The 23,812-nt window shown below is 38.7% G+C and overlaps 1 protein-coding gene and 1 pseudogene across 2 annotated transcripts; one reads left to right on the forward strand and one right to left on the reverse strand.

Moving 5' to 3' along the window:
* LOC136671388 (bile salt export pump-like) overlaps positions 1-23,812 on the reverse strand; it is a 71,249-nt pseudogene that overhangs the window by 45,871 nt on the left and 1,566 nt on the right.
* LOC136671339 (retinol dehydrogenase 16-like) lies at positions 13,824-23,550 on the forward strand. Of its 2 annotated transcripts, XM_066647015.1 has the most exons (6): positions 13,824-13,925; positions 15,327-15,416; positions 15,507-15,644; positions 18,044-18,302; positions 22,144-22,307; positions 22,740-23,550. In XM_066647015.1, exons 2-6 carry the CDS (start codon positions 15,332-15,334, stop codon positions 22,961-22,963), a joined length of 870 nt encoding a protein of 289 aa, XP_066503112.1. In that variant the 5' UTR covers positions 13,824-13,925; positions 15,327-15,331; the 3' UTR covers positions 22,964-23,550. The 2 variants fall into 2 exon arrangements, with proteins under 2 accessions (XP_066503112.1, XP_066503111.1); XM_066647014.1 differs by having other exon boundaries at positions 15,327-15,644.

Below are 23,812 nucleotides of genomic sequence, written 5' to 3' on the forward strand. Positions count from 1 at the left end.
CTTGCACACTTGATGCAATTCCCACAAAGTTGCTCAAAGAAGTACTACCAGCTATAATTGATCCTCTTTTAACTATAGTAAACTCATCCCTTAGTCTGGGCCATGTACCCAAAGCTTTTAAACTAGCAGTTATTAAACCTATGATCAAGAAACCAAATCTTGATGCTAGTACACTGTCTAATTAGAGGCCTATTTCTAATTTGCCATTTCTGTCCAAGATCTTAGAAAGAGCTGTGGCCCAACAACTTAGTTCATATCTATATAAGAATCATATATATGAAAAATTCCAATCTGGATTCAGGCAACATCATAGTACAGAGACAGCTCTAGTCAAGATAACAAATGATCTTCTTCTTGTCTCTGATCAAGGCCACGTATCCCTGTTGGTGCTTCTTGACCTAAGCGCAGCCTTCGATACAATAGACCGCAATATTCTCATAGAAAGGTTAGAAAACATGGTTGGAATCACAGGGACAGCCCTATGATGGTTCAAATCTTACTTAACGGAACGTTATCAATTCGTAAAAGTTAACAATCTAAATTCAAATTATTCTAAAGTAAGATTTGGAATTCCACAAGCCTCTATTTTAGGACCATTATTATTTACATTATACATGTTACCGCTAGGCACAGTTATAAGAAACCATGACATTAACTTTCACTGTTACGCAGACGACACGCAATTGTATATTTCAGCCAAGCCCGATGACAAACACAGATTAAAGAAAATAGAGGACTGTGTAAAAGACGTGAAAGGCTGGATGTTGCGTAACTTCCTCCTTCTAAACAGCAACAAAACAAAAAGGTCCTGCTTTTGGGTCCAAAAGTGGCAAGAAATAAATTATCAGATTTAATTTTAAATCTAGCTGACTTTCCAGTTAAACCTGGTTCAGCAGAAAAAAATCTTGGTGTCATAATTGACCCGGATTTATCATTTGATCAACACATATGTAGTATCACTAGGACAGCTTTTTTTACATCTTCGCAATATTGCTAAGATTAGAAATGCCTTATCCCTTCAGGACGCAGAAACATTAGTGCATGCCTTTATTACTTCAAGGCTTGACTACTGTAACGCACTACTGTCAGGATGCACCAGCAGCAATTTAAGAAAACTTCAACTAGTTCAAAATGCTGCAGCTAGTGTCCTCACTAAAACTAGAAAATTTGAACATTTGCCCAGTTTTATCATCACTTCATTGGCTACCTGTTAAATTCCGCATTGACTACAAAATTTTGTTATTAACATATAAAGCTCTACATGGGCTTGCTCCTGAATATCTTCAAGATACAATTTCCTATTATGAACCTCCACGTTCACTCAGATCACAGAATACTGGATTTTTAATTGTTCCCAGAATTCAGAAGGCCTCAGCTGGGGGAAGAGCCTTTTCTTATAAAGCCCCCAGACTCTGGAATGATCTTCCAGAAAATGTTCGGGACTCAGACACAGTCGCAATCTTCAAATTTAGGCTAAAAACACATTTGTTTAGTGTATCTTTTGGTAGCTAATGCTCCTCCATAGATAAAGACGGCAGATCCGGGGGGTCCATGGACACAGGGAATTATAGTAAACTGAGACGCTGGTGCTGTCATCCCGCCGCTTCTCGCGATCACTCAGGTTTGTTGACAGTGGAGCGGAGGGATGCCAGTGTTTCAGGATGCTCCCGTGTCTGTGTGTCCTCCTGGTTCTCTCCTTTTAGTTAAAGCTGTCATAGTCAGATCTGCCAGAGTCATTAGCCACACTCTGGAAATTTTCATATTTTCTACTTTACAAACACAAAACAGTTCAAAACTAATTCCATCCCTTTACATCTTTCCAAGTAAACAACTGCCCACCTGTCTGTCTGGACACTGATGGATGACTGTCGAGACCCTCCTCCACGCTTCAGACCAGCTGCCCACGCTCCAGCAACCACCAAGTGCCTTGAAGCTGTCCCTACACTGAAGTTCTCATGGACTACTAACTATTATCACCAGTAGATTGACCAGAGGAGGATGGGTCACCCCTTGTGAGCCTTGGTTCCTCCCAAGGTTTCTTCCTCAGCTGGGGGAGTTTTTCCTTGCCACTGTCGCCCCTGGCTTGCTCACTTGAGGGTTTTACATTTGTTTTTACATTTCATGTCAAATCTTTGTCTTACTGGAATTCTGTGAAGCTGCTTTGTGACAACATCAGTTGTGAAAAGCGCTATATAAATAAATTTGATTTGATTTTATTTGATTGCATGAGTGCTTGTGGCATGGGCAGCTTGCATGTCTGGAAGGGCACCATTAATGCAGAGAACTATGTTCAGGTTCTAGAACAACATATGCTCCCATCTAGACGTCATCTCTTTTAGGGAAGACCCTGCATTTTTCAACAAGATAATGCCAGACCACATTCTGCAGCAATCACAACATCACGGCTACGTAGGAGAAGGATCCAGGTACTGAAATGGCCAGCCTGCAGTCCAGATCTTTCACCTACAGAGAACATTTGGCGCATCATAAAGAGGAAGGTGTGACAAAGAAGGCCCAAGACGATTGAACAGTTAGAGGCCTGTATTAGACATGAGTGGGAGAGCATTCCTATTTCTAAGTGTTGTAAGAAGAAGGGGGGGATGCCACACAGTGGTAAAAAATGGCCTTGTCCCAAGTTTTTTGGGATTTGTTGACGCCATGAAATTTTGAAACAACATATTTTTCTCTTAAAATGATACATTCTCTCAGTTTAAACTTTTGATCTGTGATTTGTGTTCTATTCTGAATAAAATATTAGATATTGGCACCTCCACATCATTGCATTCAGTTTTTATTCACAGTTTGTTTAGTGTCCCAACTTTTTTGGAATCCGGTTTGTAGTTAAATATATTAATAAAAAATAGAAATATCATTAATTTTTTTTCACAAATCCAAACTCATGCCCTGTGTAAGAATTCAGAATGTGAAGCAGCAAAAACAAACTACCATGCCAGTAATTAAGAAGGGCCAAAATCATAAAATTGCATAATAAATGCATAAACAAATGTGATGATGGGAGGTGATGAGAGGTGAACATGTCCGTAAAAGCTGAAACGGAGAGGTGAACTCAGTAGATTTTTTTTTTTTTTTGGGAAGGAGTTCATGGTGGCTTATGAATGCATACTTTAAAGAAAGGTAAATATTTGGCACGTCATTGCCCCGTTATTCTGTCCTGCCAGTGCATAGCTTGGCTTAACTTCAAAATAAGTTCGCAAATGCAGCTCACAAATGTCTGCCTGACATTGTATAAAAGCAAATGCTATGACAAACATATTACTGACAGGCCAGGACATGATATGATATATGACCAAATTTCTGCTCATCCAACATTACCTCTGAAAATAAAGGACAACAGCTGACAGGTTGCGCCCTTTGCTGCAGTAACAGGTATTATTGGAATAGCTTGGGATTTGGGAAGTGCACAGGTACTAAAGGAAGATGTTCTCTTTTTGAGGCGACTGCCGCTATGGAAGACCAACGAGCTCAAAAGGGTTGATAAAAAGGTGATTGTTCTCCACTGCTTTTGATATCCAACATATTGTATATTTTCTGTATTTTATTACTGTTATATTTCTGTTTGCTTAATGAATTGTTTTAAATGCTTTAAAATGGCAGATTTAATTTGTTTCTACATAAAAAGAACATGTTTTTCAAATAGTAAATGTTTGTCCTTTTCCATTTTTTTATTCCACCTTGAATTTGGTGCCAAAACCCACATCCCATACATCAATAACTTAATCATAGAATGGCTATAGTAGTTTTAAAGTCCATAATTTTCTACCTATTACATAATTTTCTAGCCATTAATTTCTATTCAATTTCTTTTTTAATTTCATTTTGAACTTTGTCATTATGTCAGTATCATACATTACAGTAGCTCTTTTTAAATGCTGTATTTTTAAAAAGATCCATAATTCCTGAAAACAGAGACCACCATGTTATTCAGAAAGGGCAGCCAAGTCAATACACTTGGTATCAGAAGTTTTTATTGTCAGTTTCTTTTTTAATTTCACTTTGAACTTTGTCCATTATGTCAATATCATGAATTACAATAGCTATTTTAAATGGCTGTATTTTTTTTAAATCCATAATTCCTTAAAACAACCATCGCCAATCTCATTCAGGAAGGTCAGCCACGTATACACACTTAGTATCAGCAGTTTTTACTGTCAGGATTTTTTTTTTATTTACTTTGAACTTTGTCATTATGTCAATATCATACATTACAGTAGCTATTTTAAATGGCTGTATTTTTTAAAAAGTCCATAATTCCTAAAGACAACCACCACCATCTTATTTAGGAAGGTCAGCCAAGTCTACACACTTGGTATCAGAAGTTTTTACTGTCAGGTTTTTTTTTTTATTTCATTTTGAACTTTGTCTTTACGTCAATATAATACATTACAGTAGCTACTTTAAATGGCTGTATTTTTTAAAAAGTCCATAATCTAAAGACAACCACCACCATCTTATTCAGGAAGTTCAGCCAAGTCTACACACTTGGTATCAGAAGTTTTTACTGTCAGGTTTTTTTTAAATTTCATTTTGAAATTTGTCTTTACATCAATATAATACATTACAGTAGCTATTTTAAATGGCTGTATTTTTTAAAAAGTCCATAATTCCTAAAGACAACCACCACCATCTTATTTAGGAAGGTCAGCCAAGTCTACACACTTGGTATCAGAAGTTTTACTGTCAGGTTTTTTTTTTTTTTTTTTCATTTTGAACTTTGTCTTTACATCAACATCCTACATTAGAGTAGCTACTTTAAATGGCTGTAATTTTAAAATGAGACGTAAAGTGTATGTAAATTATTTGAAATGTCAAGTGCATTACAAATAAAATGTATTATTATTATTATTTAAAAATGTTCCATTATTTTCATATGAAATTAGCACCATGCTTTTCATGAAATGTGAGTCTAGCATATACACTTACCATCAGTCATTTTTACTGTCAACTCTGAACTCCACTTTGAATTACATATTTTTCAACAAGGTCAGCATAGACAACACACAATAATATAATAATTAAACCCCACAAGGATAGGATGTATAGGAAAACTACAAATATGTTTTATCACAAAAACATGCAGGTCTTGGCACCATTGTTTTTTCTTTCCAGAAAGAGGAATTACACATTTCCAGAGTCATGCTGGTGTATGCATGCATGCAGTGTGTCCCAACAATTTCCTCATGTAGATTAATCATCAATTTTCAAATACAGCCATTTACATACAATTTTTAAAAATACAGCCATTTAAAACAGCTATTGTAATTCATGATATTTACAAAATGACAGTTCAAAGTGAAATAAAAAAAAACTTGACAGTAAAAATTTCTGATTCTAAGTGTGATGACTTGGCTGACCTTCCTGAATAAGATGGTGGTGGTTGTTTTCAGGAATTCTTGACTTTTTAAAAAATACAGCCATTTAAAGTAGCTACTGTTTGACATAATGACAAAGTTCAAAGTAAATTAAAAAAAAATCCTGACAGTAAAAACTGCTGATACTAAGTGTGTATACTTGGCTGACCTTCCTGAATGAGATGGCGGTGGTTGTTTTAAGGAATTATGGATTTAAAATATATATATATACAGCCATTTAAAATAGCTATTGTAATTCATGATATTTACATTATGACAAAGTTCAAAGTGAAATTAAAAAAAGAAAACTTGACAGTAAAAATTTCTGATACTAAGTGTGATGACTTGGCTGACCTTCCTGAATGAGATGGTGGTGGTTGTTTTCAGGAATTATGGACTTTTTAAAAAATACAGCCATTTAAAGTAGCTACTGTATTGTATGATATTGACATAATGACAAAGTTCAAAGTGAAATAAAAAAAGATCTGACAGTAAAAACTTCTGATACTAAGTGTGTAGACTTGGCTGACCTTCCTGAATGAGATGGCAGTGGTTGTTTTAAGGAATTATGGATTTAAAAAAAAATACAACCATTTAATATAGCTATTGTAATTCATGATATTGACATAATGACACATTTCAAAATGAAATTAAAAAAGAAACTGACAGTAAAATCTTCTGATACCAAGTGTATTGACTTGGCTGCCCTTCCTGAATAACATGGTGGTTTCTATTTTCAGGAATTATGGATCTTTTTAAAAATACAGCCATTTGAAAATAGCTACTGTAATGTATGATACTGACATAATGACAAAGTTCAAAGTGAAATTAAAAAAGAAATTGAATAGAAATTAATGGCTAGAAAATTATGTAATAGGTAGAAAATTATGGACTTTAAAACTACTGCAGCCATTTTATGATAGTTATTGATGTATGGGATGTGGGTTTTGGGACCAAATTCAAGGTGGAATAAAAAAATGGAAAAGGACAGACATTTACAATTTGAAAAACATGTTCTTTTTATGTAGAAACAAATGAAATCCGCCATTTTTAAAGCATTGAAAATAATTCATTAAACACACAGAAATATAACAGTAATAAAATACAGAAAATATACAATATGTTGGATATCAAAAGCAGTGGAGAACAATCGCCTTTTTATCAACTCTTTTGAGCTCGTTGGCCTTCCATAGCGACAGTCGCCGTCAAAAAGTGAACGTGTTCCTTTAGTGTAGTGCTGAGTGCAGCAAAAGTGACAACATAAACAGTCTAGCTTCACATCGTAGAACTATGTGAACTATTTAAGGCCTGTCAGCATCATATTGTACCATTTACAGACGTGTAAGTGACTTTTTTAGCCTCAGAGAGCTGATTGCTCTTTAGCGTCTGATAGCGAGACCAAGAAAATTGAGTGTCGGGTGGCGTGACCGCAGTACCATCTTGGCCAACATCGCAAATCGACCGCGGACACGCCATCTGCAATTCGCGAAAACGCAGTCACGCCATCTACAATAGGATTTACTGTGCGCGTCTACATCGCGGTTTACGGTAGAACGTCTGAGCGCGAGAGGGGGGGCTCGCAGAAAAGCGCAGATATTGAAAATTCATAAGAAATGGCATTTAAAACATAATTCCACATAATTCACTACAGTTAATAATATTAAAAACAGGCCTGATTGGCTAAAAGAACGGTTTGCAAACCTGAAAAAGTCCAGAAAGCTCCATAAAATGGAGAGAATTCAGTTTCTCTGAGATTAAAATTAAAAATCTAATTGTTACCAGAAAATCCCACTGTTGTATTGAAAAACATGTCATCGGGTACACAGGGTATAATATTTATGTCTATTTACTGTAAGAATTAGGAGTAAAAGGCTTAAAAAAACTCAGTTATTAAATTCCATAAAGTGGTTAAAGTGTTACCAGACCACTCCACTGCAGCCTTGAAGAACATGTTCTCAGGTACCCAGATTATATTTTTCATACATTTTTACTGTAAGAATTTGGAGTAATAGCATTGCAAATTCAGTAAAAATGATGTTTAATTTGCACATGTTGCAAAATTTTGAGTGCTGTTAAAGGGTTAAATCAAACTGTTACTAGACCATTCCACTGCAGCCTTGAAGAACATGTTCTAGAGTACCTAGATTATAATGTTCATACATTTTTACTGTAAGAATGTGAAGTAATAGCATTACAAACTTCATAAGAATAACAACACAATTCCATAAATTGAAGAATGCTGAAGACCATAAAACAGTTAAATCAAACTGTTACCAGACCACTCCACTGCAGCCTTGAGGGACATGTTCTAAGGTAACCAGGGAATAATTTTCATACATTTTTACTGTAGGAATATGGAGTAATATTATTTCAAATCCAATAAAAATGATGTTTAATTTGCATATATGGCAAAATTGTGAGTCCTATTAAAGGGTTAAATCAAACTGTTACCAGACCACTCCACTGCAGCCTTAAAGAATATGTTCTCAGGTACCCAGAGAATAATTTTTATACATTTTTACTGCAGGAATTTGGAGAAATATCATTTCAAATTCAGGTAAAATTGTTTAATTTGCAAATATTGCAACATTTTGAGAGCTATTAACGGGTTGAATCAAACTGTTACCAAACCACTCCACTGCAGCCATAAAAAATATGTTCTCAGGTACCCAGAGTATAATTTTTATACATTTTTACTGTAGGATTTTGGAGAAATATCATTTAAAACTCATAAATATGCTGTTTAATTTACAAATATTCACACTGTTACCAGACCATTCCACTGCAGCCTTGAAGAACTGGTTCTAGAGTACCCAGATATATATATATATATATATATATATATATATATATATATATATATATATATATATTTTATAATCTGGGTACTCTAGAACATGTTCTTCAAGGCTGCAGTGGAATGGTCTGGTAACAGTGCATCCCTTATGTGCATCCCGGTATATATAAATATTTATATATACAGGAATGCACATAAATGGTGCACAGGTACGCATGTGTGGTCAAAATTAACGATGCGCAAAGTAAATTACAATGTGAAGCGTGTTTGCGCACTTTTATGTTTGACACTTTTGGGTCATGATAACATAGGCGGGTTCCAGAGAGTAGTTAGCTTATTTGATAACTAGCGCTAGCTTGTTTTTTTACTGGTTTTAAGATTTCCACTGATTCATCAGCATGTCCAAGAAACAAGCTACATTAAGTAATTACTTTGGTATTCCACCACCTCCAAAGAAACGCCAGACTAAGACTGAAGGTAAAAAAAAAGAGTATTCGTGGAAAAATGGCTGCAGGATGTAGCATGGCTCCAAACAGATGATGACCGCACAGAAATGTGGTGTAAATTATGCCATGAAAATCCCAGTCTCGCGGATAAAAGCAGTGTCTTTTATATAGGAACAAAAAATTTCAGCCATCCAGCTTTTGAAAAGCACGAGAAGAGTAAAGAGCACATGAAAATACTGCAAACTATAGATAACAGCGCAGTCTTGATCAGAAATCCAGTCAACCCCTGGACAGGTGGCAGGATAAAGTCAATTAAGTACAGCGTCAAGCACTGTGTAATATTTTTCTGTTGGCCTTTCACAAAGCAAAGCATACACGTCCCATTTTTGATGGATCAGAAGACATAACAAAACTGGAGCAGGAAATTTTGTATATTGTGTCTGTGCCTAAAAACAACGGAGAGATTACCTCAGATTTCCTTGGACCAATTAATCTGGGTGTGAACCGAACAGCACAGGACATAGTGAATGGACTTATGCAACTCATCCATGCTTGTGGTTTAGGGGATGAATGGACGACGAACTTGGTTTCCTTTTCCCCATACTCCATTCCCGGAGTTTACAACGGGGTCCTTCCTAAATTGCGTCAAATGATTGTGATCGGGGATTCACTTGTACATATCCTGTGTACCGCTCACACACTCGAAAACTGCGCTAAGTCAGCTGATCGCATGGTTCCATACTGTGAGACATTTACACAGTCCATTGTAAAGTTGTTAAGCTTTTATTTGCAGAAAGGGGGTGCAAAAAGGACAGATAAACTGAAGAAAATATGTGCTGAGAATGGCATTGCCTTTGTCAAACTAGGGACATTTCACAATATTAGATGGTCTGCATGGAGACAAGAGACTTTGTTGAAAATATGGAGGCTATTACCTGCCATTGAAATTCATGTGGCTATAAGTGATGACAGTGACCTAAAACATATAGGCACAGAGCGTTTTCAGTGTTTTCTAGCCAACATGCTTGACACTGGAAAGATTTTGCACTTCACATCTCTCAAGTTCGAGCAAGAGAAGCTGACTATTGGTGAATGCAAAGATGAGCTCATGGTAGCTATTGGACAGCTGACACTACTGCTTGACAGTTAAGGCGAGTACAGAAAAGAGTTTCAAATGCTGATGCTGACAGGGACAAGACTGATGTATTGACAGGTTTAATTCAAGAGTTTGAAAGCAGATATGAATCACTCAAATCATGCGATCAATTTTTAGTATTTGATCCTTCAACTTGGCCTCAATAAATTCAGCAGCTCCAGAGTTTTGGTAAAAAAAAATCACTGAGTAACATGCTCCAGAAATATGAGGCCAGCTTGTCTGTTGACAGAGATGCCACTCTAAGAGAATGGCTGCGTTTAAAGCAGTCAGGGAAGTGTTTTGGCAGCCTCCTCTGCGTATGACTTGGTCAACATAGTGAAGAAAAGCAATCCAGATAGTTACTCCAACATTCACAAAGTCATTCTGTTGTCCCTTACAGTGCCCTTAAGCAGTGCAGCATGTGAGAGGGGATTTTCACATCTCTATATGATCAAAAATAAGTACAGATCCCGTCCGTCAGACTTGCGACTCTCATCACTGATGCACATCCACTTGTCTAGGATCACAACAGAGACATTTGACCCAAAGGCAGCTGTTGATCTATGGATGCACACAGCTCATCGTAGGCTAAATCTGGGAGAAAGAAGTCAGCCCTCATCATCATCCACCATGTTTGAAAGGGAGGAAGAGAGTGATGAGTGCAGTCAGGAGGGTAGTGATGATGAATGCTTGTAGTATTTCCTGCATTGTAAAAGGTGAGACCAAAAATGTTATGTGCACAGCTGTATATATATATATATATATCAGAGGTGATTGCTCTTAGGCTGCAAGGGAAGCTCAGCTTCCCCTAAAATGTCAAAAAATAAGTGATCAAATATATACTGTTGTGTGTACATGTCATTGAATAAATATGCACTACAACGCGCTCAACTTTTGTTCAAAATCAGCTTCTTATCACTGGTAAAGACGCGACTTTCCTCTCAATCATTCCCGCAGTTTCACAGTGATTTAAACAGTGCGAATGCTGAGCGTCCACAGAGTGCAATAGCGAAGCAGCGAAGTGCCGCAAAACGAGACGAGTCATTGGATAAATGCTGGGCTTTGTCCCGCCCATCGGACGCTCAGCGTCTCTGGGGGTCTATGGGGCAGTGGGCTGGCCTCGGCTGGCCCGGACGCTCAGCTTCTGCATGATGATTGGATGATCTGTCTGAGGCTGAATCCCTTTTTGATTGACAGCAAAGTGAGTGAATCAGCGATCCTTTGGTGTAAAGATCCGTGGGAGCATTAAATTTTAATTCTGTTCTGAGTTGAACTGGAGACTTTTTTAATCCTCTTAGCGGCATTTTCTTTGTTAAAAACGACTAGCGACAAATCAAGCTTCTATTTCTGGTGGGGTAATATATAAATTATTGTTTGGTGTTCTTAATGTTTCTTTGAGACAGATGCACATCGGTGAAGGGTTGTACATTAACATAAACCAGTGGAAGAGAGTCCAGGGGAGCATGAAGGACAGCTTATTTGTAAAGGAGCTGGCAGTTGGGGCACAAACACATTGGCAGACCAGAGTCTGGAGGGTAAATGTTGTCCTACAACAAAGGCCCCCTCTAACACCTCACAAGCTTAGAGCTCTGAAAAGTAAGTATGAGGAGAATTTAACTCATTTACTTCACTTAGAAAATCATGTATGGGGGTGTTCGAAGGTTTGCATAAGACCTGAATATTTATTATATTTTAAACTGAAAGATTAATTTTGATGCGTTTGTTTTGTTTTGTAAAAGGTTGTTTCCAAAAGTGGCTGGAGAATAAAAACCTTGAAGAGTCTGAGCTGAGGTCCAGATTTGGAAAACTGGGACTCTATGTAACAGAAAAAAATCCAGGACATCAACAAAAAATGCAAAACAAAAACAATACAAAACAATAAGTACATTGTAATAAAATTAAATCGTTATATTGTTCATATGTGATTTATTAGATGTAATGAACAGCATAAATCTTTAATTAAAATTGTATTTCAAAGCCTATTTACACTTATTTTGTAACTACATTTTTTAAAACTGTCTTTAAATTGTCTTAATTTAAGAAAATTGGTTAGTGTTTAGTGTTTTTTTAATAGTTACATACAGTTCATAGAATATTTACCTTTTTTTCTTTTTAGTCAATTATTACATTTAATAGTTAGCAAAAAAATTTATGTCTTTGATTGTCCTATAATTAAATAATTAAGCATTGATTAGTGTTTTTAAAAATGTCTTTGTGTGGTTTTATATTTACTTAGAATTTTATAAGAAGTGCAATGCAAGCACTGTGTTGTTATCAGTTTATTAATATTAGTTTATGCCAGGACAAATGTGCCTATGTTTAAGTCTGGCTTCTGGAGCACGCTAATTTTAGCATTTTAATGTATACCTTCTCCCAACATTAATGAGCTGATTTGTCTATCAGTTCAATATCAGCCCTTGATGTACTAGACGTGTTGGGAGTAAAAAAAACATACAGAAATATTCTGAACACCTTTCTGCTTTTAATCCTACATGGATAAAACCAGCTTCTGAAAGCATAATATTATTCATTCATTATCTGTAACCACTTATCCAATTCAGGGTCGTGGGGGGTCCAGGGCCTACTTGGAATCATTGGGCACAAGGCAGGAATACACCCTGGAGGGGGCGCCAGTCCTTGAGAGGGCAACACACACCTACGGACACTTTTTTTGAGTCGCCAATCCACCTACCTTTTTGGACTGTGGGAGGAAACCCACGCGGACACAGGGAGAACACACCAACTCCTCACAGTCACCCGGAGCGGGAATCAAACCCACAACCTACAGGCCCCTGGAGCTGTGTGACTGCGACACTACCTGCTGCGCCACCGTGCCGCCCAGCGTAATATTAGTAACCTCATAACAGAACAGTTTCATTGATAACATTTTTAAACCAAAAAAAATGTTTTTAAAGTTAACATTCTTTAGAATTATTTTAATGGGTCCCAAAAACTATGTGCATATGCTTTCCATGGTCACTGTTTTCCATCAACAAAAACAGCACAAACTAAAAACATTGCTGTGCACATTCATTCATTCATTCATTGCCTGTAACCCCTTATCCACTTCAGGGTTGCGGTGGGTCCGAATCTTACCCGGAATCATTGGGCACAAGGCAGGAACACACCCTGGAGTGGGGGCCAGTTCTTCACAGGGTGACACACACATTCACTTACACACTCACTTATTTATTTCTTTAAATAAATGTGGGTGAGTTACACTGTTGTCTATCGCTTACTTGTAGGACAAAAGCATTTCTAATTAACTTTGCAGTGACTGTCCCCCTCCAGGCATACATAAAACGCTAAAAACACATCTCTGTTGATTAAAATCAAATATTATATTATTTCTAAGATAAAAGTTCCCTAATACCTTAGAAGAGGCTTAGACACACCTTTATTTATTATATGTAGATGTATGACTATCCAATCACCTGTAGCTTGAAAGCCCCACCCCCTAATTGTCAGGTTTGTCCCTCTGTGATTAAATAATAACTTGATGTCTGAATTGTTTGAGGATTTTGAACACTGCAGTTTCAATGTGAAAATGCTCAGCCACGATGCTGACAGCTTATTTTAGACATTAAACACTGTCCTGAAAATAAATGTTGTTGTTGTTTTGTTTTTTTTAATAATTGATGTGTGTCTTAAGGGGATACAGGGGACCATTTCAAGAGGGATGTGTCTGAACCTAAATGCAATTTAAAACTACTTTTTTTACAAAGAAAGATCCACAGTGAAAACTTCAATTGACTTCTTTATTTTACTCCTTTGGGAAAATGTCGTCTTCTAATTTTGTTTGAGTATCGATACCTGATTAAAAAGAACTATTCGTCACAGTGGTCAACAGAGGACAGTTTCTAACCACAGAAACTAACCACAGAGTTTATACCTAATTTCAAAGTGTTCTCGGACTGAATGAGAAGTTTAACCTGTCTAGGAGCTGTTACATTAGGTGTTAACCTGAGTCTGAGGAAAGGTTGCCGTTACTCTGCTGTAATGTGGCGTAATGGCGCCTCCTACAGATGTTTCAGAAGGGGTCTGGGGTCTGAGGGGGGTGGTGCACAAAGTAGAGTGGGCTGGAACATTTCATCTATGTGACGCCAAACGGTGTAGAAATTCACTTTAAGGTTTACTTTGTCTCACTGCGAACTTCTCCCTGCTTCACGAAGACAAAGGTACAGTTCACGACACTGTTCTTAATTTGTTCTTAATTTCTTCAAAGGACTAAAACAGGAACCAGCGCTGTACGATTTATATCTAGACGTAGTAAAGGTAGTAAGCGTTTTGGACATAACCAGACTACTTCTAGCCACAGAATATGAGAACTGAAAAGTGATATCTGTGAGGAATTTCATTCATACAAACGTAATTTTAATATTCTTTTTAATATTCGTTTTAAAAACAAGAATCATTATTAAGATATATACCGTGTCCGCGTCTCAGTCTAAATTTTAGTATTTTATAGACTTTGTATTAGGAAAGAGCCGTGTAGCCTGTGTAAAGGGGCAAAGACCTTCTGCTGTACAAAGATAAGCTGCTTTTCTGCTATACTCTCTAATACAGTTTTTATGTCCATGTGTTAGCCTCCTATCATTGGGAATTATATAGCAGCCCCTTATTACACAACACATCTTCTGAACTTTGTGTTAACTCCATTAATCTACACATGCTCCTCCTCTTCTTCCTCTTTTGTGGCAGGACTTTCAGCTTTAGCTTCTGCTGGAGACACCTTCAACTGTCATTTTTAGTTTAAAAAAAAAAACTGAGGGCAAATATTGTCAAGACGAGATGTGAATGATTAAATGATCCTAATATGAAGTAATGGATGTAATGGAAATAAAAGTGAACTATTTTTTAGCGGCAGGGGAAAAATACATGGCATTTATATTAATTCTACTTGGTTTCATTTTAGTCCTTTGCACTGTGTTTCAAACACAATTCTATATTTTCTTTTCTGATACCAAAACCCTGAATGTCTACCAATGTGATGTTTTTATTTTAATTGAGTTTTAAATCACTTTATTTTAGATAATCTGAAATGATGTTATCATGCTCAACTTCCTATTTTGTTGTCCACATCATATCACATCATGAAGTGTTAATGTCATTCTTTTTCTTAATCCAGTAGTTGTTCCGGCATATTCCATAGCCTAGTACCCTATGAAGAAAAATACATAGCGTAGACTGTTCTTCTTTATAAGAAATATGCTTGCCCTCAGACTCAGAGGCAAAAGAATATCAAAATAATAAAGTCCACATGTGGTCAGAGGTCAGAACAAATGTTAATAGTTATAGTCTGGCTGCTTGAGGTTTTTGACTGAAATATTTGGTAATACTATCAAGATCAGTCACCAGGCTATATATTATTTACATACAAACCTCCATAAGGCATTAAGAAAAATGATGTTGTAGTAATTAAGTCCGTCACTGAACAGAAACAACTCTGTATTCTGTTGGAGGCAATGTACAGCTTTATCAGTCAGAATGGAAATCATTTACAAAAGGTCTGAACAGTCTTGCAGTGTTTGGGGATGTTACACAGTTTATGATGACACTTGTTACTGCTCTCTGTGTAGAAACCATGTGGGTGTACGTTGCAGCCCTGCTGGTCCTTTACTATGTAATTCGCTGGTACCGTGAGCTGGAGAGAGTTCCAGACAGAGGCAGTAAGTATGTGTATATCACCGGCTGTGACTCTGGCTTTGGAAACCTTCTAGCGCGCCATCTGGACAAGTGTGGCTTCTGTGTGGTGGCAGCGTGCTTCACAGAGAAAGGTGAAGAGGAGCTGAAAAAATCTTGCTCTAGCAGACTATCAACAGTCCATCTGGATGTCAGGAAGCCTGAAAGCATCGACAAGGCTACAGCCTTCGTCAAGGATCTGGTGGGACAGAAGGGTGAGGAAATTAGCACATAAACATTTTAAATACAAGAATATCATTAACGTTAGAAATTACTTTGTCTTCAAGGTCATTTAGTGTAAAATATACCTGGCAGAATCTGATAAGAGCACTGTAAAAGAAGAAATAATGAAGCAGGGTCCAATTTACTAGGTCCACAGAAGGTACATCTGCAAATATAATAAAAGTTATTATCAGAGATAGACCTTCAAGCTTTGGCTTTATTGTCACTGTTATTGCATCGAGTGACTTCTTGTGACAGATTTCACTGAAAGCAGTCTTTAAAACTACTTCAGTGGTAGGAGTATAAATGAGTTTTCTGTCAGAAAATGTATTGTAGTAAATATTATAAATATGTAGCTACATCATTTATTCATTGTCTGTAGCCTCATATCAAGGTAAGGGGCGCGGTGGGTCCGGAGCCCACCCGGAATCACTGGACGCTAGGCGGAAACACACCCTGGAGGGGGCGCCACTTTTTTGCAACATCAATGAAATATATATATACACAGTGCCTTGCGAAAGTATTCGGCCGCCTTGAACTTTTCAACCTTTTGCCACATTTCAGGCTTCAAACATAAAGATATAAAATGTTAATTTTTTGTGAAGAATCAGCAACTAGTGGGACACAATTTATTGGATGTGTCAACATTTTTTAACAAATAAAAAACTGAAAAGTGGGGAGTGCAATATTATTTGGCCCCCTTGCGTTAATAAATTGTAGCTATAATTGTTTGCTGCAATTACAGCTGCAAGTCGCTTGGGCTATGTCTCTATCGGTTTTGCACATCGAGAGACTGAAATTCTTGCCCATTCTTCCTTGCAAAACAGCTCGAACTTAGTGAGGTTGGATGGAGAGCGTTTGTGAACAGCGGTCTTCAGCTCTTTCCACAGATTCTCAATTGAATTCAGATCTGGACTTTGACTTGGCCATTCCAACACCTGGATACGTTTATTTGTGAAACATTCTATTGTAGATTTGGCTTTATGTTTTGGATCATTGACTTGTTGGAAGATAAATCTCCGTCCCAGTCCCAGGTCACTTTCAGACTCCAACAGGTTTTCTTCCAGAATGGTCCAGTATTTGGCCCCATCCATCTTCCTGTCAATTTTGACCATCTTCCCTGTCCCTGCTGATGAAAAGCAGGCCCAAACCATGATGCTGCCACCACCATGTTTGACAATGGGGACGGTGTGTTCAGGGTGATGAGCTGTGTTGCTTTTACGCCAAACATATCGTTTTGCATTGTGGCCAAACAGTTCGATATTGGTTTCATCTGACCAGAGCACCTTCTTCCACATGTTTGGTGTGTCTCCCAGGTGGCATGTGGCAAACTTTAAACAAGACTTTTTATGGATATCTTTGAGAAATGGCTTTCTTCTTGCCACTCTTCCATAAAAGCCAGATTTGTGCAGCGTACGACTGATTGTTGTCCTATGGACAGACTCTCCCACCTCAGCTGTAGATCTCTGCAGTTCATCCAGAGTGATCATGGGCCTCTTGGCTGCATCTCTGATCAGTCTTCTCCTTGTTCGAGATGAAAGTTTAGAGGGACGGCCGGATCTTGGTAGATTTGCAGTGGTCTGATTCTCCTTCCATTTCAACATGATTGCTTGCACAGTGCTCCTTCGGATGTTTAAAGCTTGGCAAATACTTTTGTATCCAAATCCGGCCTTAAACCTCTCCACAGCAGTATCTTGGACCTGCCTGGTGTGTTCCTTGGTCTTCATAATGCTCTCTGCGCTTTGAACAGAACCCTGAGACTATCACAGAGCAGGTGCATTTATACAGAGACTTGATTACACACAGGTGGATTCTATTTATCATCATCAGTCATTTGGGACAACATTGGATCATTCAGAGATCCTCACTGAACTTCTGGAGTGAGTTTGCTGCACTGCACAAAGGGGCTGAATAATATTGCATGCCCCACTTTTCAGTTTTTTATTTGTTAAAAAGGTTTGCCACATCCCAAAAATTTCATTCCACTTCACGATTGTGTCCCACTTGTTGTTGATTCTTCACAAAAAAATTTAAATTTTATATCTTTATGTTTGAAGCCTGAAATGTGGCAAAAGTTTGAAAAGTTCAAGAGGGCCGAATACTTTAGCAAGGCACTGTTTATGCAATTAGGCAGTTACAAATGAGCAGTCAAAGTATAGGTCCAGTTTGTTGGGTGCTGCAGAAAATTCAGTATGGTTTCCACGGTTATCTTTTATTTCGTTGTGTTTTGGTGAAGTGAAATGTAGTGAGGTGGCTCTTACTATCCCCAGATAGGTTTAAAAAAAGTGTCAGAACTACTGTGCTAACAAATACACATATAATGGGGCAACTCAAGTATATGATTGAACAGATGTTTAAACAGATGTTAAACCAAACTCAATTTGATTTTCAGGTCTGTGGGCAGTAGTCAACAACGCTGGCGTCTCTTTCCCCTCGGGTTCATGTGACTGGATGACTCTGAAGGACTACAGGTCAATGCTGGAGGTCAACCTGGATGGGGTCATTGGAGTGACCTTGAGTGTCCTCCCGCTGATCAAAAAGGCCAGGGGTCGTGTGGTCAATGTGTCCAGTGTGTTTGGAAGGATCGCTCCAGTTGGGGGACCATACTGTGTGTCTAAATATGGTGTAGAAGCATTCACAGACAGCTTGAGGTAGACAATAACACTCGCCTTCACCCTTTGAAATATGGAAGTTTTTTCTGTATAGAAATGACAACAAGAAACACTTTCCATCTCTCAAACCGGAAATTTATTGTGGGAGGTTTCATGGCTAAAGACTTCCTGCTTCCTTGCCGTTCAGACGCTTTGCTGCTTAGCTCTGCTATCTTCTATTTTTTCGAAACCTACTTGTTTTTCTGTAATAGAGTATCTGAGCTTTTTATTATACACAAGTCAGCAGCACTACGAAGCCAAAACTGGATATTTTCTGCTTTTGATACTTTTTAAAGTAGTGCAATTGCTCTAAGAAGAAGACATTTTCATCAGGCTACAGTAGAAGAAACTTGTGAAATGCCTCATCATTTTGTTCAACACATGTGCTGTCAAAATTGTTACGGACTTCTACAGAGAATGTCAGCTTTGGAAAGGGATTTTCGGAACCTGCTATCAGAGTTTAAGGACTGGCATGTTGGAGCTGTGCGAGGAGTAACAGTGAGTGGGAGTACGGGCAGCAGACAGCGGGCTGAGGACCAAACAGAGCAGCGGACAGTGGAGGGACACAGATCCAGACCAGAGAATCGAGTGAATGGCAACACTGCCGTGAGTACAGCTAGAGACCGGCAATGGGTGCAGATTGAAGCTAGACCCAAGCGCCGTGCTTTGTATAGCTCTGTAGTCTTGTCTTCTACTCCTGGTACCACAGCTGGTCCAGGAAATTCAGCTGCTAAACCTAACACTGCTGCTGAGAGAGCACAGCACAGACCCAGACCAGAATACCGGTCTTATTCACTTCATCCGAACAACAGATTTGAACCATTGCATGCCCTTCATGAGAATCACAAACGCAGTGAACACAGCACAGAATGTGCCAGAAGTGTCAGCCGGTCACAAAACCCTAACAAACCTACTGCAGACCCCCTGATCTTTGGAGATGACACTGTTAATGGGGTAACAAACCCAAAACTCATAGTGAGATGCGAGCCAAACATCACCGTCCCTGAACTTACTGCAAAGCTTCCAGCTGTACTGGCTGAGTACACAAATGTGAACAGGATTATTGTACACGTTGGAAAGAATGACACTGTCAAGCAGGAGTCTGAAGTTTTAAAAAGAGACTTTAATGACCTCCTTAACACACTCAGTAAGTTCAACATACAATTTTTCACCAGTGGACCTCTACCTGCAGGAGGCACCAATATGTTCTCAAGGTTACTGGGATTAAACACCTGGCTACAGAACAGCTACAGGTCAAATGGACTGAACTTCATTGACAATTTCTGACAGACAATCTCATTTTCTCAGTGTGCAATCTATCTACTTCTCTTAGTGGTGGCGCATCAGCATCAACATTCACGAACTCTCCTGTACAAGCTGATGACACCATGTCAGAGCCAGAACATCCTCTCTCCACTGAGGACGACCTGAGGGAGCAGCAGACACTGGACATGAGTGACAATGACCAACTCTATCAGCTGCCAGAGTCACCAAAACCCCAAGAGGAATCCTCCATGTCCTCTAAGCCCACCACATGGGCTTGATTTTATACTTTTAACTGAGACTTGGCTAAATGAATGTAGTGCAGCAACTGTTTTATTGGAGTCGGCTCCTTCAGATTTTCATTTTTTAAATGTATCTCGTGCCAGTAGAAAAGGTGGAGGTTTAGCTGCTCTGTTCCATGGTTCTTTTCAGTGCAAGCAGTTATCAAGATCATCTCTGTGTAGGGACACCACAGATATTACTAGTAACTGTCTACAGGCTTCTGAATACAGTGCTAATTTTACTGATGAATTTACAGAGATGCTGTCTTTTATTTCTACTCACTTTGACCATTTTGTTATTGCTGGTGACTTTAACATACATATAGACAATCACAAGGACTGTTTTGCCAAGGTACTGCACGCCATATTGGACTCTTTTGGTGTTTCGCAGCATGTTACAGGGAGTACATTGTCATGGTCACACGCTGGGTATTGTTATCTCAAAGAGTCTCAACATATCAGTGACGGTGAAGGACGTCGCGCTGTCAGATCACTACTGTGTGTTCTTTGATATGTGGGTCTCACCAGTCATCAGAGACAGAAGAGTTTGTGTGAAGAAAAGGATTATAAAGGACTGCACAGCTACACTTTTCATGAGTAAAATGTGCACTACACCATGTGAACGATCCAACTCTGTTGATGACCTGCTGAATAGTTTTAATACAAAAATCGTAAGTGTTATGGATGAGATTGCACCAGTTAAAGTGAAGGCTTTGTCTTGCAAACAGAAAGCACCATGGAGAAATGCTTCTGTTGTTCAAATCCAAAAGAGGGAGTGTCGCAAGGCACAACGCAGATGGTGTAAAACAAGTCTTCATATTCACAAAGAAATCTATAAAGATAAGCTACGTGAATACAATGCGACAATATGCAAAATACGACAATCCTATTTCTCTAGCATCATCAACAATAACACTAACAACAGCAAAATCCTCTTCACCGTGGTCGACAGACTTACTAACTCACCCATACCAATGGCACCTGAATTAGTATCAACTAAGAGATGTAATGAGTTTGCATTCTTTTTTAACACTAAAATCCAGACAAGTGATTAGTACATCTATATCCAACAATGAGTCTTTATCCTCTCCATCACCTCATAAAGACTCCTTAGTTAAAATGTCAGAGTTCAGTACTGTTGATAATAAAGTTTTAATCGACACAGTTAATCACCTCAAATCATCCACTTTTAGTCTTGACACACTACCTACCAATTTTTTAGTTTCACACTATAGCACCAGACATACTCCACATTGTAAACACTTCACTCATGTAGGGGTCTTTCTGAGCTCACACAAGAGCCACGGTATCCAGGGTAATGTCAGCACACCACCAAGAAGGACGAAACACATCCAACAGGATTAACTGTGGACGCAAAAGGAAGCTGTCTGAAAGGGATGTTCGGGTGCTGACCCGGATTGTATCCAAAAAACATAAAACCATGGCTGCCCAAATCATGGCAGAATTAAATGTGCACCTCAATTCTCCTGTTTCCAGAACTGTCCATCGGGAGCTCCACAGGATCAATATACACGGCCGGGCTGCTATAGCCAAACCTTTGGTCACTCATGCCAATGCCTAACGTTGGTTTCAATGGTGCAAGGAGCGCAAATCTTAGGCTGTGGACAATGTGAAACATGTATTGTTCTCTGATGAGTCCAACTTTACTGTTTTCCCCACATCCGGGAAAGTTACGGTGTGGAGAAGCCCCAAAGAAGCGTACCACCCAGACTGTTGCATGCCCAGAGTGAAGCATGGGGGTGGATCAGTGATGGTTTGGGCTTCCATATTATGGCATTCCCTTGGCCCAATACTTGTGCTAGATTGGTGCGTCACTGCCAAGGACTACCAAACCAATCTGGAGGACCATGTGCAGCCAATGGTTCAAACATTGGATCCTGAAGGCGGTGCCGTGTATCAGGGCGACAATGCACCAATACACACAGCAAGACTGGTGAAAGATTGGTTTGATGAACATGAAAGTGAAGTTGAACATCTCCCATGGCCTGCACAGTCACCAGATCTAAATATTATTGAGCCACTTTGGAGTGTTTTGGAGGAGCGAGTCAAGAAACGTTTTCCTCCACCAGCATCACGTAGTGACCTGGCCACTATCCTGCAAGAAGAATGGCTTAAAATCCCTCTCACCACTGTGCAGGACTTGTATATGTTGTTCCCAAGACGAATTGATGCTGTATTGGCCGCAAAAGGAGGCCCTACACCATACTAATAAATTACTGTGGTCTAAAACCAGGTGTTTCAGTTTCATTGTCCAACCCCTGTATATTATTTTTCAGGTTGTGTCTGCACCATTTTGGAGTGAAAGTCCTGTGTATTGAACCAGGATTCTTCAAGACCAGCGTGACAGATACAGACCTTCTTATTAAAGGTGTTAAAATGCTTTGGGATAATTTGCCAAAAGAGACCAAGGACGACTACGGAGATGATTATGTCAGCAAAGGTAAATACAGGTTATTCTCTCAAATAAAATGTATTCATTCATTCATATCCAGTTCATGCTTGTGGGTCCAGAGCCTACCCTGAATAACTGGGGTCAAGGCAGGAACACACCAATAGGGTTGTGGCCTCAATCCCTGCCTCAGGTCACTGCCTATGAGGAGGTTGATGTATTCTCAGTGTCTGCGTGGGTTTCTTCTGGGTGCTCTGCCCCCCCACAACACATAAAAAACACATTGGTTAGTGAATTGGCTTTGCTAAGATGCCCATATGTTGATACATGATGGACTGGCACCCTGTCCAGGGTGTGTTCCTGCCTTGTGCCCAGCGGTTTTGAGTGGGCTTCAGACCTTCCGCGACCCTGAGCGTGATGATGCAGTTACAGAGAATGAATGACAACACTGAGGTGTAAAATATTTATCTCTTTTTTATTTAGTTGAGAAGCTGATGGAAGATAAGTTCTCAAAGATGCCAGACAGTGACTTGATGAAGGTTGTGAGCTGTATGGAGCACGCAGTCTCAGCTGTGCACCCTCGTACCCGTTACTCTCCAGGCTGGGATGCCAAACTCTTCTGGCTGCCCCTCTCATATTTCCCCAGCTGTATTACTGATTTCCTGATGCTCAAAGACAGCGCCAAACCTGCAAAAAGTGTCATCTAGATGCAGATGTGGAACTAAGCAATTATTACAGTGCAGTTCACAAATAAACAGAATTATTTGGTTCTGTGAAGCACCAGATGTTTCAGATAATCACTAAGAAAAACTAAGAACAAACTAGAGTTGGTCAAAGTGCTCGGTTTTACCTTGAATGAAATCTGACAGTCTGCACATTAAACCCAGTCATTGCTTCTGTTAAAAACCCAATGCACAAAGAAAATGTTATTGTTCTGGGCTTCAATGTGATTAAAAACACATTGTGGTCAGCATCACAGACAGTGGATGTTTCATATTTTGTATTGTTGTTGTCCGATCAAAAACATGTATCTCCATTTTTGTTGATTTTCAGTTTACTACATCATTTGAACCAAGCAGCTGTCATTCAATGTGGATGGAGCAGCTGTCATTCATTTCCTGATGAATGAACTAGTAGAAATGCTCCAAAAGTACTCTGAATATGTAGTTTTTTGGGAGACACATTTTTAATTGGACAGCAACAATAAACAAGGATTGTTTTAAAGTACTTAAAAATACCAATAATGTAATGGAACTTCAGCTGTTACATATTTACATATGGACTCCTAAAACATAAGCACTGTTGTAATATAACATTCTAATAAAATCGATATATGCTCTGACCATTTTTGAACACAGTATCACGTCTTGTCTTTCATAACCCTTTCAGATTATATCAATTCACTCATCCTAATGTTTAGTTATTCTTTCATAAAACTACATTTTAAAAATATTTTGTAGGGGGTGGGAAAACAATCCCAGGTTTTAAAATTAGGTGTAAATATGGGCTTCCCAAGAAAAAGTAAAAGCACTTTTTTAACAGCACATTTCATGGCA

This window comes from Hoplias malabaricus, chromosome 16, assembly GCF_029633855.1.
Source record: "Hoplias malabaricus isolate fHopMal1 chromosome 16, fHopMal1.hap1, whole genome shotgun sequence".
NCBI lineage: Eukaryota > Metazoa > Chordata > Actinopteri > Characiformes > Erythrinidae > Hoplias > Hoplias malabaricus.